The sequence below is a fragment of the Melanostigma gelatinosum genome (genome assembly GCF_949748355.1).
Source record: "Melanostigma gelatinosum genome assembly, chromosome: 4".
NCBI lineage: Eukaryota > Metazoa > Chordata > Actinopteri > Perciformes > Zoarcidae > Melanostigma > Melanostigma gelatinosum.
In genome coordinates, this window is record NC_136637.1 from 31,399,197 (window position 1) to 31,420,641 (window position 21,445).

Below are 21,445 nucleotides of genomic sequence, written 5' to 3' on the forward strand. Positions count from 1 at the left end.
ACTATGTAGGTCTGATATATAGACTGTGGGTCTGATATATAGATTGTGTAGGTCTGATATATAGACTATGTAGGTCTGATATATAGACTATGTAGGTCTGATATATAGACTGTGGGTCTGATATATAGATTGTGTAGGTCTGATATATAGACTATGTAGGTCTGATATATAGACTATGTAGGTCTGATATATAGACTATATGGGTCTGATATATAGACTATATGGGTCTGATATATAGAATATGTGGGTCTGATATGTAGACTGTATGGGTCTGATATATAGACTATGTAGGTCTGATATATAGACTATGTAGGTCTGATATATAGACTATATGGGTCTGATATATAGACTATGTGGGTCTGATATATAGACTATGTAGGTCTGATATATAGACTATATGGGTCTGATATATAGAATATGTGGGTCTGATATATAGACTGTATGGGTCTGATATATAGACTATGTAGGTCTGATATATAGACTATGTAGGTCTGATATATAGACTATGTAGGTCTGATATATAGACTATGCGGGTCTAGTTCTGCACCTGGCAGACAAAACTCGGGATTTTTTCGCTCCACTCTACGTAGGACCCGTATTTCCGGTCTGGTTGTTGTCTGAACTCATAAGCAGCCGTCAGTCTCTTGAATACAGTCTATGGTCTTCTGTTAGCTACTGTTAGCTCCTGACGGCTTTAGATTAAACTATAATGACTCTCCAGAGTCCTGCTAGCTTTTGTTAGCTTGTAGCTAACAGCGCTGCACGGCTACAGTTAGCTAGCGTTAGCTGCTGCTAGCTCCGTTAGTGTTAGCTTCCTGTGTAGCACTAAGCTACCTGCTGTTTGTTCACATGAAAACACCGGAGAGAGGAACCGTTGACATGGACACACAGATGCGGACAATAACAGGTAATTATCCAGCTACATGCTAATCTTAGCACCAAGATACACAGAAGAGTTAGAGTTAGGATGTTTACCTGAATAGACAGCAGGCCTCACAACTACATGACTATACAGCAGTTTACACACACGCGTATATATGTATGTGAACATATATATCTTTATGTTCACACACATATATACATACTCTCACTGCATCTCCTTGTTTTGACACGTGTAAATGATTCGATGGAGCAAACACCATCGATTATATTCAGGGTTGATTATCTTTGGTCTCCTAAATGTTCCTAAACTTAAAGGTAATCAGATCACTGACACAAAGAAGTTACATTAGATGACGTCAACATGTAATGTTATGACATTACATGTTGATGTAATAACATAACATTTTAATGTTATGACATGTAATGTAATGTTGTTACTTGTAATGATTACAATGTAATGTAATAATAACAAAACATGTTGGGGGGCAGGCTGGTGAAACAGCCATAAGACCTCTTGAGTTGATACTGCGTTTCTTAACTAGACTGGTATCTACCTATTTAATACCTTTATTTACTTTACTATCCTTATTTACTGAACTACCTTTATTTACTGAACTCTACTACCTTTATTCCTTTATTCACTGAACTCTACTACATTTATTCACTGAACTCTACTACATTTATTTACTGAACTCTACTACATTTATTCACTGAACTCTACTACATTTATTCACTGAACTCTACTACATTTATTTACTGAACTCTACTACATTTATTCACTGAACTCTACTACCTTTATTCACTGAACTCTACTACCTTTATTCACTGAACTCTACTACCTTTATTTACTGAACTATACTGCCTTTATTCACTGAACTCTACTACCTTTATTCACTGAACTCTACTGCCTTTATTTACTGAACTCTACTGCCTTTATTTACTGAACTCTACTACATTTATTCCTTTATTCACTGAACTCTACTACCTTTATTTACTGAACTCTACTACATTTATTCACTGAACTCTACTACCTTTATTTACTGAACTCTACTACCTTTATTTACTGAACTCTACTACCTTTATTTACTGAACTCTACTACATTTATTCACTGAACTCTACTACCTTTATTTACTGAACTCTACTACCTTTATTTACTGAACTCTACTACCTTTATTTACTGAACTCTACTACATTTATTCACTGAACTCTACTACCTTTATTTACTGAACTCTACTACCTTTATTTACTGAACTCTACTACCTTTATTCCTTTATTCACTGAACTCTACTACATTTATTCACTGAACTCTACTACATTTATTCACTGAACTCTACTACATTTATTTACTGAACTCTACTACATTTATTCACTGAACTCTACTACCTTTATTCACTGAACTCTACTGCCTTTATTTACTGAACTCTACTGCCTTTATTCACTGAACTATACTACCTTTATTCACTGAACTCTACTGCCTTTATTCACTGAACTATACTACCTTTATTCACTGAACTCTACTGCCTTTATTCACTGAACTATACTACCTTTATTCACTGAACTCTACTGCCTTTATTCATTGAACTCTACTGCCTTTATTCACTGAACTCTACTGCCTTTAGTCACTGAACTCTACTACCTTTATTCACTCACGGTTCTCACGGAAACCTCACGGTTCGGTTCGGATCACGGTTCAGGAGTCGCGGTTCGGATCATTTTTTCGGATCAACAAAGAAAAGGGGAGGAGACAAATATAACTTTGCTTTCCATTTATTAATTAAAGAACCTCAAGAACACTTTAAGCAAAGAACTTTGGGCTATAGTCTTACATGAAAACAAAAATATTGAAGATGTCCAATTTGAAACAAAATGAAATAAATAAATAAAAATAATACATTCAAGAATTCTTTTAAGTTTAAGTGCAACATGAGGTATGTTGATTCCCTCGTCCTTTCATCAATACTGACAGAAAGAAACAGCCAGTGAGCTAGCTTCCACTGTTTACACTGAACCGAACTGCTCAGCAACAACTTGGGTCTGTGTTTACTTCCTGTCAGGTTATGCCATTCAAATACACAACAATGTTTATCATTACTGTGACATTATTTTCAAAAAGATGAGAATATCTCCATTGTCTGGGGAGAGGGTCGACCTTTCTGTGGTGACTGGAATATTATTGGGCCTGTCTAGCTTCACTCTGATGCTTCTGTCAGCACCTGAACCAGGTGTGTGTCTGTGTCAGTGCTGTCTACTCTCACAGAGGGGGCGTGTCTACAGCGCGGACTAAGAATCACTCCGCCGTGGTGAAAGCAGTCTCTACAGTCTTTTCCTTCTCATAGAGGTCTGGAACAGCTTCACACTGAAGTGGGTGCGTGAGTGGATTTCGTAGCGTGGTTCAAGCATTTTAACCAGATTTAGAAATCCTTTGTTTTCTACACCGGAGTGTCCCCGTCGCTGACAGACGGGATGGTGTCTCTTCATGTGTGTGGACATGCCGATGTTTTGCCGTTGTCGTGTGTCTCTCTTTAAATAACGCCGACATACCGTAATGGTTTGTCCACCACCCTCATCCGTCATTATAAGTTACAGGGAAGACAAAATGTTCCCAAACTTGCGACTTAAATGACTCCGCGGCTTCTCAAGTTCCTCCGCTCGCCATGACGTCACCGTTAAATGCTTCTAAGCTGCTCCGTTCACGTGAACACACTACTGCTTTATATCTGTTCACTGACACTCTGCATTGATATTCAGGGACTTGTTACTTGAAAAGGAACAGCAGCAGCAGAACTTTACACACTATGATGATTAAGCTGTAAAAATAAAAAAAAATAAAAAAAATACTCTATTGATCCGCGGTTCACAAGTGATCCGAACCATGAGGGGTGATCCGAACGGATCACGGATCGATCCGTGACACCACTATCTACTACATTTATTCACTGAACTATACGACCTTTATTCACTGAACTCTACTACATTTATTCACTGAACTCTACTACATTTATTCACTAACTATACTACATTTATTCACTGAACTCTACTACATTTATTCACTAACTATACGACCTTTATTCACTGAACTCTACTACATTTATTCACTGAACTATACGACCTTTATTCACTGAACTCTACTGAATTTATTCACTGAACTCTACTGCCTTTATTCACTGAACTCCACTGCCTTTATTGACTGAACTCTACTACATTTATTCACTGAACTATACTACCTTTATTCACTGAACTATACTCCCTTTATTCACTGAACTATACTACCTTTATTCACTAAACTATACTACCTTTATTCACTGAACTCTACTACCTTTATTTACTGAACTATACTGCCTTTATTCACTGACCTATACTCCCTTTATTCACTGAACTATACTACCTTTATTCACTGAACTATACTACCTTTATTCACTGAACTATACTACCTTTATTCACTGAACTCTACTACCTTTATTTACTGAACTATACTACCTTTATTCACTGACCTATACTCCCTTTATTCACTGAACTATACTACCTTTATTTACTGAACTCTATGACATTTATTCACTGAACTATACCACCTTTATTCACTGAACTCTACTACATTTATTTACTGAACTCTACTACCTTTATTTACTGAACTCTACTGCCTCTATTCACTGAACTCTACTGCCTCTATTCACTGAACTCTACTGCCTCTATTCACTGAACTCTACGACATTTATTCACTGAACTATACTACCTTTATTTACTGAACTCTACTGCCTCTATTCACTGAACTCTACTGCCTTTATTTACTGAACTATACTACCTTTATTCACTGACCTATACTCCCTTTATTCACTGAACTATACTACCTTTATTCACTGAACTATACTACATTTATTTACTGAACTATACTGCCTTTATTCACTGAACTATACTACCTTTATTTACTGAACTCTATGACATTTATTCACTGAACTATACCACCTTTATTCACTGAACTCTACTACATTTATTTACTGAACTATACTACCTTTATTCACTGACCTATACTCCCTTTATTCACTGAACTATACTGCCTTTATTCACTGACCTATACTCCCTTTATTCACTGAACTATACTACCTTTATTCACTGAACTATACTACCTTTATTCACTGAACTATACTGCCTTTATTCACTGAACTCTACTGCATTTATTCACTGAACTCTACAACATTTATTTACTGAACTCTACTACCTTTATTCACTGAACTATACTATACTACATTTATTCACTGAACTCTACTGCATTTATTCACTGAACTCTAATACATTTATTCACTGAACTCTACTACCTTTATTCACTGAACTCTACTGCCTCTATTCACTGAACTCTACTACATTTATTCACTGAACTATACTACCTTTATTCACTGAACTATACTACCTTTATTCACTGAACTCTACTGCCTCTATTCACTGAACTCTACTACATTTATTCACTGAACTCTACTACCTTTATTCACTGAACTATACTGCCTTTATTTACTGAACTCTACTGCCTCTATTCACTGAACTCTACTACATTTATTCACTGAACTCTACTACCTTTATTCACTGAACTATACTGCCTTTATTTACTGAACTCTACTGCCTTTATTTACTGAACTCTACTGCATTTATTCACTGAACTATACTACCTTTATTTACTGACCTCTACTGCATTTATTCACTGAGCTCTACTGCATTTATTCACTGAACTCTACGACATTTATTCACTGAACTCTACTACATTTATTCACTGAACTATACTACCTTTATTTACTGAACTCTACTGCATTTATTCACTGAACTCTACTGCATTTATTCACTGAACTATACCACCTTCATTCACTGAACTCTACTACATTTATTCACTGAACTATACTACCTTTATTCACTGAACTATACTACCTTTATTCACTGAACTATACTACCTTTATTCACTGAACTATACTACCTTTATTCACTGAACTCTACTACCTTTATTTACTGAACTATACTACCTTTATTCACTGACCTATACTCCCTTTATTCACTGAACTCTACTACCTTTATTCACTGAACTCTACTACCTTTATTCACTGAACTCTACTACATTTATTCACTAACTATACGACCTTTATTCACTGAACTCTACTACATTTATTCACTGAACTATACGACCTTTATTCACTGAACTCTACTGAATTTATTCACTGAACTCTACTGCCTTTATTCACTGAACTCCACTGCCTTTATTGACTGAACTCTACTACATTTATTCACTGAACTATACTACCTTTATTCACTGAACTATACTCCCTTTATTCACTGAACTATACTACCTTTATTCACTAAACTATACTACCTTTATTCACTGAACTCTACTACCTTTATTTACTGAACTATACTGCCTTTATTCACTGACCTATACTCCCTTTATTCACTGAACTATACTACCTTTATTCACTGAACTATACTACCTTTATTCACTGAACTATACTACCTTTATTCACTGAACTCTACTACCTTTATTTACTGAACTATACTACCTTTATTCACTGACCTATACTCCCTTTATTCACTGAACTATACTACCTTTATTTACTGAACTCTATGACATTTATTCACTGAACTATACGACATTTATTCACTGAACTCTACTACATTTATTCACTGAACTATACTACCTTTATTTACTGAACTCTACTGCATTTATTCACTGAACTCTACTGCATTTATTCACTGAACTATACCACCTTCATTCACTGAACTCTACTACATTTATTCACTGAACTATACTACCTTTATTCACTGAACTATACTACCTTTATTCACTGAACTATACTACCTTTATTCACTGAACTATACTACCTTTATTCACTGAACTCTACTACCTTTATTTACTGAACTATACTACCTTTATTCACTGACCTATACTCCCTTTATTCACTGAACTCTACTACCTTTATTCACTGAACTCTACTACCTTTATTCACTGAACTCTACTACATTTATTCACTAACTATACGACCTTTATTCACTGAACTCTACTACATTTATTCACTGAACTATACGACCTTTATTCACTGAACTCTACTGAATTTATTCACTGAACTCTACTGCCTTTATTCACTGAACTCCACTGCCTTTATTGACTGAACTCTACTACATTTATTCACTGAACTATACTACCTTTATTCACTGAACTATACTCCCTTTATTCACTGAACTATACTACCTTTATTCACTAAACTATACTACCTTTATTCACTGAACTCTACTACCTTTATTTACTGAACTATACTGCCTTTATTCACTGACCTATACTCCCTTTATTCACTGAACTATACTACCTTTATTCACTGAACTATACTACCTTTATTCACTGAACTATACTACCTTTATTCACTGAACTCTACTACCTTTATTTACTGAACTATACTACCTTTATTCACTGACCTATACTCCCTTTATTCACTGAACTATACTACCTTTATTTACTGAACTCTATGACATTTATTCACTGAACTATACCACCTTTATTCACTGAACTCTACTACATTTATTTACTGAACTCTACTACCTTTATTTACTGAACTCTACTGCCTCTATTCACTGAACTCTACTGCCTCTATTCACTGAACTCTACTGCCTCTATTCACTGAACTCTACGACATTTATTCACTGAACTATACTACCTTTATTTACTGAACTCTACTGCCTCTATTCACTGAACTCTACTGCCTTTATTTACTGAACTATACTACCTTTATTCACTGACCTATACTCCCTTTATTCACTGAACTATACTACCTTTATTCACTGAACTATACTACATTTATTTACTGAACTATACTGCCTTTATTCACTGAACTATACTACCTTTATTTACTGAACTCTATGACATTTATTCACTGAACTATACCACCTTTATTCACTGAACTCTACTACATTTATTTACTGAACTATACTACCTTTATTCACTGACCTATACTCCCTTTATTCACTGAACTATACTGCCTTTATTCACTGACCTATACTCCCTTTATTCACTGAACTATACTACCTTTATTCACTGAACTATACTACCTTTATTCACTGAACTATACTGCCTTTATTCACTGAACTCTACTGCATTTATTCACTGAACTCTACAACATTTATTTACTGAACTCTACTACCTTTATTCACTGAACTATACTATACTACATTTATTCACTGAACTCTACTGCATTTATTCACTGAACTCTAATACATTTATTCACTGAACTCTACTACCTTTATTCACTGAACTCTACTGCCTCTATTCACTGAACTCTACTACATTTATTCACTGAACTATACTACCTTTATTCACTGAACTATACTACCTTTATTCACTGAACTCTACTGCCTCTATTCACTGAACTCTACTACATTTATTCACTGAACTCTACTACCTTTATTCACTGAACTATACTGCCTTTATTTACTGAACTCTACTGCCTTTATTTACTGAACTCTACTGCATTTATTCACTGAACTATACTACCTTTATTTACTGACCTCTACTGCATTTATTCACTGAGCTCTACTGCATTTATTCACTGAACTCTACGACATTTATTCACTGAACTCTACTACATTTATTCACTGAACTATACTACCTTTATTTACTGAACTCTACTGCATTTATTCACTGAACTCTACTGCATTTATTCACTGAACTATACCACCTTCATTCACTGAACTCTACTACATTTATTCACTGAACTATACTACCTTTATTCACTGAACTATACTACCTTTATTCACTGAACTATACTACCTTTATTCACTGAACTATACTACCTTTATTCACTGAACTCTACTACCTTTATTTACTGAACTATACTACCTTTATTCACTGACCTATACTCCCTTTATTCACTGAACTCTACTACCTTTATTCACTGAACTCTACTACCTTTATTCACTGAACTATACTACCTTTATTCACTGAACTCTACTACCTTTATTTACTGAACTATACTACCTTTATTCACTGACCTATACTCCCTTTATTCACTGAACTATACTACCTTTATTCACTGAACTATACTACATTTATTTACTGAACTATACTGCCTTTATTCACTGAACTATACTACCTTTATTTACTGAACTCTATGACATTTATTCACTGAACTATACCACCTTTATTCACTGAACTCTACTACATTTATTTACTGAACTATACTACCTTTATTCACTGACCTATACTCCCTTTATTCACTGAACTATACTGCCTTTATTCACTGACCTATACTCCCTTTATTCACTGAACTATACTACCTTTATTCACTGAACTATACTACCTTTATTCACTGAACTATACTACCTTTATTCACTGAACTCTACTGCCTCTATTCACTGAACTCTACTGCCTCTATTCACTGAACTCTACTGCCTCTATTCACTGAACTCTACTGCCTCTATTCACTGAACTCTACGACATTTATTCACTGAACTATACTACCTTTATTTACTGAACTCTACTGCCTCTATTCACTGAACTCTACTGCCTCTATTCACTGAACTCTACGACCTTTATTCACTGAACTATACGACCTTCATTCACTGAACTCTACTACATTTATTCACTGAACTATACTACCTTTATTTACTGAACTCTACTGCATTTATTTACTGAACTCTACTGCATTTATTCACTGAGCTCTACTGCCTTTATTCACTGAACTCTACAACATTTATTTACTGAACTCTACTACCTTTATTCACTGAACTATACTATACTACATTTATTTACTGAACTATACTACCTTTATTCACTGAACTCTAATACATTAATTCACTGAACTCTACTACCTTTATTCACTGAACTCTACTGCCTCTATTCACTGAACTCTACTACATTTATTCACTGAACTATACTACCTTTATTCACTGAACTATACTACCTTTATTCACTGAACTCTACTGCCTCTATTCACTGAACTCTACTACATTTATTCACTGAACTCTACTACCTTTATTCACTGAACTATACTGCCTTTATTTACTGAACTCTACTGCCTTTATTTACTGAACTCTACTGCATTTATTCACTGAACTATACTACCTTTATTTACTGACCTCTACTGCATTTATTCACTGAGCTCTACTGCATTTATTCACTGAACTCTACGACATTTATTCACTGAACTATACTGCCTTTATTCACTGACCTATACTCCCTTTATTCACTGAACTATACTACCTTTATTCACTGAACTATACTACCTTTATTCACTGAACTATACTGCCTTTATTCACTGAACTCTACTGCATTTATTCACTGAACTCTACAACATTTATTTACTGAACTCTACTACCTTTATTCACTGAACTATACTATACTACATTTATTCACTGAACTCTACTGCATTTATTCACTGAACTCTAATACATTTATTCACTGAACTCTACTACCTTTATTCACTGAACTCTACTGCCTCTATTCACTGAACTCTACTACATTTATTCACTGAACTATACTACCTTTATTCACTGAACTATACTACCTTTATTCACTGAACTCTACTGCCTCTATTCACTGAACTCTACTACATTTATTCACTGAACTCTACTACCTTTATTCACTGAACTATACTGCCTTTATTTACTGAACTCTACTGCCTTTATTTACTGAACTCTACTGCATTTATTCACTGAACTATACTACCTTTATTTACTGACCTCTACTGCATTTATTCACTGAGCTCTACTGCATTTATTCACTGAACTCTACGACATTTATTCACTGAACTCTACTACATTTATTCACTGAACTATACTACCTTTATTTACTGAACTCTACTGCCTTTATTCACTGAACTCTACTGCATTTATTCACTGAACTCTACTGCATTTATTCACTGAACTATACCACCTTCATTCACTGAACTCTACTACATTTATTCACTGAACTATACTACCTTTATTCACTGAACTATACTACCTTTATTCACTGAACTATACTACCTTTATTCACTGAACTATACTACCTTTATTCACTGAACTCTACTACCTTTATTTACTGAACTATACTACCTTTATTCACTGACCTATACTCCCTTTATTCACTGAACTCTACTACCTTTATTCACTGAACTCTACTACCTTTATTCACTGAACTATACTACCTTTATTCACTGAACTCTACTACCTTTATTTACTGAACTATACTACCTTTATTCACTGACCTATACTCCCTTTATTCACTGAACTATACTACCTTTATTCACTGAACTATACTACATTTATTTACTGAACTATACTGCCTTTATTCACTGAACTATACTACCTTTATTTACTGAACTCTATGACATTTATTCACTGAACTATACCACCTTTATTCACTGAACTCTACTACATTTATTTACTGAACTATACTACCTTTATTCACTGACCTATACTCCCTTTATTCACTGAACTATACTGCCTTTATTCACTGACCTATACTCCCTTTATTCACTGAACTATACTACCTTTATTCACTGAACTATACTACCTTTATTCACTGAACTATACTACCTTTATTCACTGAACTCTACTGCCTCTATTCACTGAACTCTACTGCCTCTATTCACTGAACTCTACTGCCTCTATTCACTGAACTCTACGACATTTATTCACTGAACTATACTACCTTTATTTACTGAACTCTACTGCCTCTATTCACTGAACTCTACTGCCTCTATTCACTGAACTCTACTGCCTCTATTCACTGAACTCTACGACCTTTATTCACTGAACTATACGACCTTCATTCACTGAACTCTACTACATTTATTCACTGAACTATACTACCTTTATTTACTGAACTCTACTGCCTTTATTTACTGAACTCTACTGCATTTATTCACTGAGCTCTACTGCCTTTATTCACTGAACTCTACTGCATTTATTCACTGAACTCTACAACATTTATTTACTGAACTCTACTACCTTTATTCACTGAACTATACTATACTACATTTATTTACTGAACTATACTACCTTTATTCACTGAACTCTAATACATTAATTCACTGAACTCTACTACCTTTATTCACTGAACTCTACTGCCTCTATTCACTGAACTCTACTACATTTATTCACTGAACTATACTACCTTTATTCACTGAACTATACTACCTTTATTCACTGAACTCTACTGCCTCTATTCACTGAACTCTACTACCTTTATTCACTGAACTCTACTACCTTTATTCACTGAACTATACTGCCTTTATTTACTGAACTCTACTGCCTTTATTTACTGAACTCTACTGCATTTATAAACTGAACTATACTACCTTTATTTACTGACCTCTACTGCATTTATTCACTGAGCTCTACTGCATTTATTCACTGAACTCTACGGCATTTATTCACTGAACTCTACTACATTTATTCACTGAACTATACTACCTTCATTCACTGAACTCTACTGCCTTCATTCACTGAACTCTACTGCATTTATTCACTGAACTCTACTGCATTTATTCACTGAACTATACCACCTTCATTCACTGAACTCTACTACATTTATTCACTGAACTATACTACCTTTATTCACTGAACTATACTATACTACATTTATTTACTGAGCTCTACTACCTTTATTCACTGAACTCTACTGCCTCTATTCACTGAACTATACTACATTTATTCACTGAACTATACTACCTTTATTCACTGAACTATACTACATTTATTCACTGAACTATACTACCTTTATTCACTGAACTATACTATATTTATTCACTGAACTATACTACCTTTATTCACTGAACTCTACTGCCTCTATTCACTGAGCTCTACTACCTTTATTCACTGAACTCTACTGCCTCTATTCACTGAACTATACTACATTTATTCACTGAACTATACTACCTTTATTCACTGAACTATACTACCTTTATTCACTGAACTATACTACCTTTATTCACTGAACTATACTACCTTTATTCACTGAACTATACTACCTTTATTCACTGAACTCTACTACCTTTATTCACTGAACTCTACTACCTTTATTCACTGAACTCTACTACCTTTATTCACTGAACTCTACTACCTTTATTCACTGAACTCTACTACATTCATTCACTGAACTCTACTACCTTTATTCACTGAACTCTACTACCTTTATTCACTGAACTCTACTACATTCATTCACTGAACTCTACTACATTTATTCACTGAACTCTACTACCTTTATTCACTGAACTCTACTACCTTTATTCACTGAACTCTACTACCTTTATTCACTGAACTCTACTACCTTTATTCACTGAACTCTACTACCTTTATTCACTGAACTCTACTACCTTTATTCACTGAACTCTACTACATTTATTTACTGAACTCTACTACCTTTATTCACTGAACTCTACTACCTTTATTCACTGAACTCTACTACCTTTATTCACTGAACTCTACTACCTTTATTCACTGAACTCTACTACCTTTATTCACTGAACTCTACTACCTTTATTCACTGAACTCTACTACCTTTATTCACTGAACTCTACTACCTTTATTCACTGAACTCTACTACCTTTATTCACTGAACTCTACTACCTTTATTCACTGAACTCTACTACCTTTATTCACTGAACTCTACTACCTTTATTCACTGAACTCTACTACCTTTATTCACTGAACTATACTACCTTTATTCACTGAACTATACTGCCTTTATTCACTGAACTCTACTACATTTATTTACTGAACTATACTACCTTTATTCACTGAACTCTTCTACATTTATTTACTGAACTATACTGCCTTTATTCACTGAACTCTACTACATTTATTTACTGAACTATACTGCCTTTATTCACTGAACTCTACTACCTTTATTTATATTCATGTATTTTTGTAACTTAATATCTGACATTTTCAGTGTAATAATCAAAGTGTTTGTTGAATTATTTTCAGTGCCATCTGTGTAAAGAAGTCGAGTCCATCAGCTCTCAGCTTGGTGTGAACTCTGTGGAGAATTTATTCTCCTGATCTGAGGTCAACGTTCTACCTTCACTCAGAGCACACCTGTCAGCAGCCATGCTGACCTAGAATCAGCTGTTAGTTTATGCAGTGAGCTGAATAATCCAGAGACAGAGATCATGTCTGACAACCAGGCCAACAACAACGTCCCTCTGAACAACAACAACAACATGGGACCCAACAGGATTCGAAACCCCAACATCAACCAGAACCCCCTCATCAACGTCCGTGATCGCCTCTTCCACGCCCTCTTCTTCAAGATGGCCGTCACATACGCCCGACTGTTCCCTCCGTCCTTCAGGAGGGTCTTTGAGTTCTTCGTCTTGCTCAAGGTGTGAAACGTCTTCTATATAGAGTTAGTTACATAACACAAGGTGTGAAACATCTCTTATATAGAGTTAGTTATATAACACAAGGTGTGAAACGTCTCTTATATAGAGTTAGTTATATAACACAAGGTACGAAACGTCTCTTATATAGAGTTAGTTATATAACACAAGGTGTGAAACATCTCTTATATAGAGTTAGTTATATAACAAGGTGTGAAACGTCTCTTATATAGAGTTAGTTGTATAACACAAGGTGTGAAACGTCTCTTATATAGAGTTAGTTATATAACACAAGGTGTGAAACGTCTCTTATATAGAGTTAGTTACATAACACAAGGTGTGAAACGTCTCTTATATAGAGTTAGTTATATAACACAAGGTGTGAAACGTCTCTTATATAGAGTTAGTTATATAACACAAGGTGTGAAACGTCTCTTATATAGAGTTAGTTATATAACACAAGGTGTGAAACGTCTCTTATATAGAGTTAGTTATATAACACAAGGTGTGAAACGTCTCTTATATAGAGTTAGTTGTATAACACAAGGTGTGAAACGTCTCTTATATAGAGTTAGTTATATAACACAAGGTGTGAAACGTCTCTTATATAGAGTTAGTTACATAACACAAGGTGTGAAACGTCTCTTATATATAGTTAGTTATATAACACAAGGTGTGAAACGTCTCTTATATAGAGTTAGTTATATAACACAAGGTGTGAAACATCTCTTATAGTTAGTTATATGACACAAGGTATGAAACATCTCTTATATATAGTTAGTTATATAACACAAGGTGTGAAACATCTCTTATATAGAGTTAGTTATATAACACAAGGTGTGAAACATCTCTTATATAGAGTTAGTTATATAACACAAGGTGTGAAACGTCTCTTATATAGAGTTAGTTATATAACACAAGGTGTGAAACGTCTCTTATATAGAGTTAGTTATATAACACAAGGTGTGAAACATCTCTTATAGTTAGTTATATGACACAAGGTATGAACCATCTCTTATATAGAGTTAGTTATATAACAAGGTGTGAAACATCTCTTATATAGAGTTAGTTATATAACACAAGGTGTGAAACATCTCTTATATAGAGTTAGTTATATAACACAAGGTGTGAAACGTCTCTTATATAGAGTTAGTTATATAACACAAGGTGTGAAACGTCTCTTATATAGAGTTAGTTATATAACACAAGGTGTGAAACATCTCTTATAGTTAGTTATATGACACAAGGTATGAAACGTCTCTTATATAGAGTTAGTTATATAACACAAGGTGTGAAACATCTCTTATATAGAGTTAGTTATATAACACAAGGTGTGAAACGTCTCTTATATATAGTTAGTTATGTAACACAAGGTGTGAAACGTCTCTTATATAGAGTTAGTTATATAACACAAGGTACGAAACGTCTCTTATATAGAGTTAGTTATATAACACAAGGTGTGAAACGTCTCTTATATAGAGTTAGTTATATAACACAAGGTACGAAACGTCTCTTATATATAGTTAGTTATATAACACAAGGTACGAAACGTCTCTTATATATAGTTAGTTATGTAACACAAGGTGTGAAACGTCTCTTATATAGAGTTAGTTATATAACACAAGGTGTGAAACATCTCTTATAGTTAGTTATATGACACAAGGTATGAAACGTCTCTTATATAGAGTTAGTTATATAACACAAGGTGTGAAACGTCTCTTATATATAGTTAGTTATATAACACAAGGTACGAAACGTCTCTTATATAGAGTTAGTTATATAACACAAGGTGTGAAACGTCTCTTATATAGAGTTAGTTATATAACACAAGGTACGAAACGTCTCTTATATATAGTTAGTTATATAACACAAGGTACGAAACGTCTCTTATATATAGTTAGTTATGTAACACAAGGTGTGAAACGTCTCTTATATAGAGTTAGTTATATAACACAAGGTACGAAACGTCTCTTATATATAGTTAGTTATGTAACACAAGGTGTGAAACATCTCTTATATATAGTTAGTTATGTAACACAAGGTGTGAAACATCTCTTATATAGAGTTAGTTATGTAACACAAGGTGTGAAACGTCTCTTATATATAGTTAGTTATATAACACAAGGTGTGAAACGTCTCTTATATAGAGTTAGTTATATAACACAAGGTACGAAACGTCTCTTATATAGAGTTAGTTATATAACACAAGGTGTGAAACATCTCTTATATAGAGTTAGTTATATAACACAAGGTGTGAAACGTCTCTTATATATAGTTAGTTATGTAACACAAGGTGTGAAACGTCTCTTATATAGAGTTAGTTATATAACACAAGGTGTGAAACGTCTCTTATATATAGTTAGTTATATAACACAAGGTACGAAACGTCTCTTATATAGAGTTAGTTATATAACACAAGGTGTGAAACGTCTCTTATATAGAGTTAGTTATATAACACAAGGTACGAAACGTCTCTTATATATAGTTAGTTATATAACACAAGGTACGAAACGTCTCTTATATAGAGTTAGTTATATAACACAAGGTGTGAAACATCTCTTATATAGAGTTAGTTATATAACACAAGGTGTGAAACGTCTCTTATATATAGTTAGTTATATAACACAAGGTGTGAAACGTCTCTTATATAGAGTTAGTTATATAACACAAGGTACAAAACGTCTCTTATATAGAGTTAGTTATATAACACATGGTGTGAAACATCTCTTATATAGAGTTAGTTATATAACACAAGGTGTGAAACGTCTCTTATATATAGTTAGTTATGTAACACAAGGTGTGAAACGTCTCTTATATAGAGTTAGTTATATAACACAAGGTACGAAACGTCTCTGATATAGAGTTAGTTATATAACACAAGGTGTGAAACGTCTCTTATATAGAGTTAGTTATATAACACAAGGTGTGAAACGTCTCTTATATATAGTTAGTTATGTAACACAAGGTGTGAAACGTCTCTGATATAGAGTTAGTTATATAACACAAGGTACGAAACGTCTCTTATATATAGTTAGTTATGTAACACAAGGTGTGAAACGTCTCTTATATATAGTTAGTTATGTAACACAAGGTGTGAAACGTCTCTTATATAGAGTTAGTTATATAACACAAGGTGTGAAACGTCTCTTATATAGAGTTAGTTATGTAACACAAGGTGTGAAACGTCTCTTATATATAGTTCGTTATATAACACAAGGTGTGAAACGTCTCTTATATAGAGTTAGTTATATAACACAAGGTGTGAAACGTCTCTTATATAGAGTTAGTTATATAACACAAGGTGTGAAACGTCTCTTATGTAGAGTTAGTTATATAACACAAGGTGTGAAACATCTCTTATATAGTGTTAGATCCTGGGGTACTTCTGGCCCGATACGGGGCTACTTACTGACTCAGCTCTCTATTAAAAGATTGTCGAGCTGGTGTTCTTGCGAGGGAACTCACCTGGCTCTTCTAACTGCCGTTACTCCCGACGTCTACCCTGCTTCCTCCGATCTGAGTGCACTCGGTCGAGGGGCCACCCTGACCCCGGGCGCTCCTACCAGTCGCGTCGGTTATGGCAGCTTCCCTCTTCTGGATCCGTGCTCTTGGTAAATGCCAGGTTAGGTTTTAACGGCTAGGATTACTTCTAAAACCGTAAGGGATTGTTAAGTGGATTCGGTCTCTAGGATAACCTTACAGAACTCAGTTGTTAGACATACAATGGCTTTAACTTTTTACTGCCACAAGGAACTTTTACTACTTGAGCAAATAAATGCACTTGAGAAATTTACTTTAAATGCAGATTAGATATTTATTGCAGGTTATATTTAGTTAGTTTGCAAGGGTTAAGCTACAGCTCACATAAAATGTCACTACACTTGATTCGTTACTTTAATTTTCTTCTTAGGTTATACTCATTGGTTTTTAGATGCCGAGACGGCTCGGTTGGAGCTGGATTTCCAAAGGTGCGATGAAAAGGTTATTTTGGAGTTGTTAGGAGCGAAGGCCTGGCCAGACCCTCGGACTCCTCCTGCTCTCGCAGCGGAGTTCGGCCAACAGTCCTCAAGGTCTCAGTACAAAGTCTTTCTAGGGCGGCGGCGTTCCTCCGTTGTTCAGTTGTTAAAGTCGAGCAGTGGGGAGAGGAAAATCTCCGTCTTTCAAGTCTTTGTCCACGAACAGCGGTCTTCTTTCCGTGAACCGAGACGAAGTCCTCGAATACTTCAGTTGCAATCGTCCGTATCTTCTTCTCAGAGCGTCTGGACGGCTCGTGTAGAAATCCCAGTTTGGGGCATGCAAGCGTCTCCTTTTATCCTTGATTTGGGCTATCTGTTCTCCCCCCACCTATTCTGAACACATGATTTTCATCCCACCCTTTTGTGTGTGCGTTTGTCTCCGGAAAGCACCAGACTTTTCCCTCTCGTGTGTATGAGTCACCTCTTACAGCAGAATTCCATGTCTCATGACTGTTTTTCCGACTCACACCCAAAAACATCTGTTCCTGACTCACTCGGTCTGCTGACACACTATGACACACTTTTTCCACATCTCAGCTCCGGTACACAGAACATTATTATAATCAGTTTTTACATTTGTTAAATCACTCTATGCATTAAACATTTGTTATATAATGATCATAAACCTTATCTTTCGATTATACTTTAACTATGGATTTATGAGTATATGCTTCGTGCTTTTATATCCTGTCTTTCCCCTGAACGTGTATGCATGTATCCAAGGCGGCTTTCTCTGTGAGCTCAACTCTTCTTGACAAGAGTTAGTTATATAACACAAGGTGTGAAACGTCTCTTATATAGAGTTAGGTATAAAACACAAGGTGTATCTTGAATGCATCATAATACAAGTCAAAGCAACCACCGTTATGTTAGCTGTTAGCTGAGTTACCGGCAGGACTCTGATTACTGTGAGCAGGACGATGGGAATGAATTACAATGTAATACAAGTCTGATTAACTTAGTTGTCACAGGTATTTTTAAGGTTGTTTCTCCATGAATTGTTTTTTGAGCTTTCTGTCTCCTTCACTCACACTGAAGAACACTCACGTTAGCTAGCACCTAACAGACCAGCTGAGTTGTAACCACACATTTTGTTTTCATGTTATCTACTCAAACGTTATAGCAAAGTTTTTAATGTCACTTTAGACCGCTAACCAGCTGCAACACGTTAAGGACAAGGAGAAGTGCTCATCTCCTAAATCACATTTCATAATATCTCGAGATGTAAAACTATCGAGCAGCGGCACAGATGTGGAAATGTGACCTGCAAATAATCTGATATCTGACACCGATTGGTCGGTCAGCAGTCAGATCGGTGCATTTCTAGTAAAGATACAACACAGGGTTACTGGGTCAGGATGGGGTTCATGAAACCTTAACGTCTGTCATCCTCTGTTAACAGCAGCATCTCATGGAAGTCAAGTTGAAACTTATAGTCCATCCAGTGTCCTCTGGACAACATCAACAAATATGCCTGGAAAACAACAACATAATGTTCCTTTAAGAAGCTGCAGGAATGAGGATTAAAATGACAGGAGTCTGGTGGGGAAGTCCAGAGATTGTGTAAATCCACCAGATTAACAGCATGCTGGGTCATGGTGAGTCATGGTGGGTCATGCTGGGTCATGGTGGGTCATGGTGGGTCATGCTGGGTCATGGTGAGTCATGGTGGGTCATGGTGAGTCATGCTGGGTCATGGTGAGTCATGGTGGGTCATGGTGAGTCATGGTGGGTCATGCTGGGTCATGGTGGGTCATGGTGGGTCATGGTGGGTCATGGTGAGTCATGGTGAGTCATGGTGGGTCATGGTGAGTCATGGTGAGTCATGGTGAGTCATGGTGGGTCATGGTGAGTCATGGTGAGTCATGGTGGGTCATGGTGAGTCATGGTGAGTCATGGTGGGTCATGCTGGGTCATGGTGAGTCATGCTGGGTCATGGTGAGTCATGGTGGGTCATGGTGAGTCATGGTGAGTCATGGTGGGTCATGGTGAGTCATGGTGGGTCATGGTGAGTCATGGTGAGTCATGGTGGGTCATGGTGAGTCATGGTGGGTCATGGTGAGTCATGGTGGGTCATGGTGAGTCATGGTGAGTCATGGTGAGTCATGGTGAGTCATGGTGGGTCATGCTGGGTCATGGTGAGTCATGGTGGGTCATGGTGGGTCATGGTGGGTCATGGTGAGTCATGGTGGGTCATGCTGGGTCATGGTGAGTCATGGTGAGTCATGGTGGGTCATGGTGGGTCATGCTGGGTCATGCTGGGTCATGGTGAGTCATGATGCAGACTGGTAATAAATCAAGAGAGAAGTAGAGTCATTTTCTCATTGACTTCTGTACAACCAGAGCAGTCGCCCCCTGGTGGACACTAGAGAGAATGCGGCTTTAACACATGAAGCTTTGACTTCACTCTAAAGAACCGGAGGTTGCTGCCTGCTTAAGTCCGAGATTATCAAACTGACTTTAGCCCGATCATCAAATAAAGGCATCAATAGCAGCTGTGATGAAACTGTTTTTGATGTGTGAAAGTTAAATGAGCTCTAGCAGCAAGCCTAACATCATGTTAGTGGAGGCTTTGTCTTATTTACTCCTCTGTGCTCCTGCTCAGGCGCTCTTCGTCCTCTTCATCCTCGCTTACATTCACATCGCCTTCTCTCGCTCGCCCATCAACTGTCTGGAGGTGGTGAGGGAGCGCTGGCCGCGGGACGGCATCCTGCGGGTGGAGATCCAGAGGAACTCCAGCCGAGCCCCGGTCTTCCTGCAATACTACGATTCCACGGGCCTCCAGGAGGAGCTGGAGGCTGAGGAGGGAGGAGGAGGACCGAGAGGAGTGGTGGGGCTCAGCCTGGCAGCGCTGCAGCAGGAGGAAGAGGACGAGGAGGAGATGACCCTGGAGATGTTTGACAACAGCTCAGTGCAGGTGATCATCCCTGTAGTTTTCAGAGTAGTCCCTGTAGTTTTCAGAGTAGTCCCCGTAGTTTTCAGAGTAGTGCCTGTAGTTTTCAGAGTAGTGCCTGTAGTTTTCAGAGTAGTCCCCGTAGTTTTCAGAGTAGTCCCTGTAGTTTTCAGAGTAGTCCCCGTAGTTTTCAGAGTAGTGCCTGTAGTTTTCAGAGTAGTGCCTGTAGTTTTCAGAGTAGTGCCTGTAGTTTTCAGAGTAGTCCCCGTAGTTTTCAGAGTAGTCCCTGTAGTTTTCAGATTCGTTCCTTTGTAGAAAGAACTAGTTCGAC

General features: G+C 36.3%; 1 protein-coding gene across 2 annotated transcripts in view; it reads left to right on the forward strand.

The window, feature by feature from the left end:
- The first annotated feature begins 616 nt into the window (after window positions 1-616).
- The window catches only part of tmem259 (transmembrane protein 259), a 32,110-nt gene continuing 11,281 nt past the window's right edge, over window positions 617-21,445 (forward strand). For both annotated transcript variants that reach the window (XM_079267349.1, XM_079267350.1), the window contains exons 1-3: window positions 617-907; window positions 13,811-14,208; window positions 20,827-21,138. In XM_079267349.1, coding sequence (XP_079123475.1) covers window positions 13,996-14,208; window positions 20,827-21,138 — 525 coding nt within the window. In that variant the 5' untranslated portion in view covers window positions 617-907; window positions 13,811-13,995. The remainder of the gene's footprint in view (window positions 908-13,810; window positions 14,209-20,826; window positions 21,139-21,445) is intronic.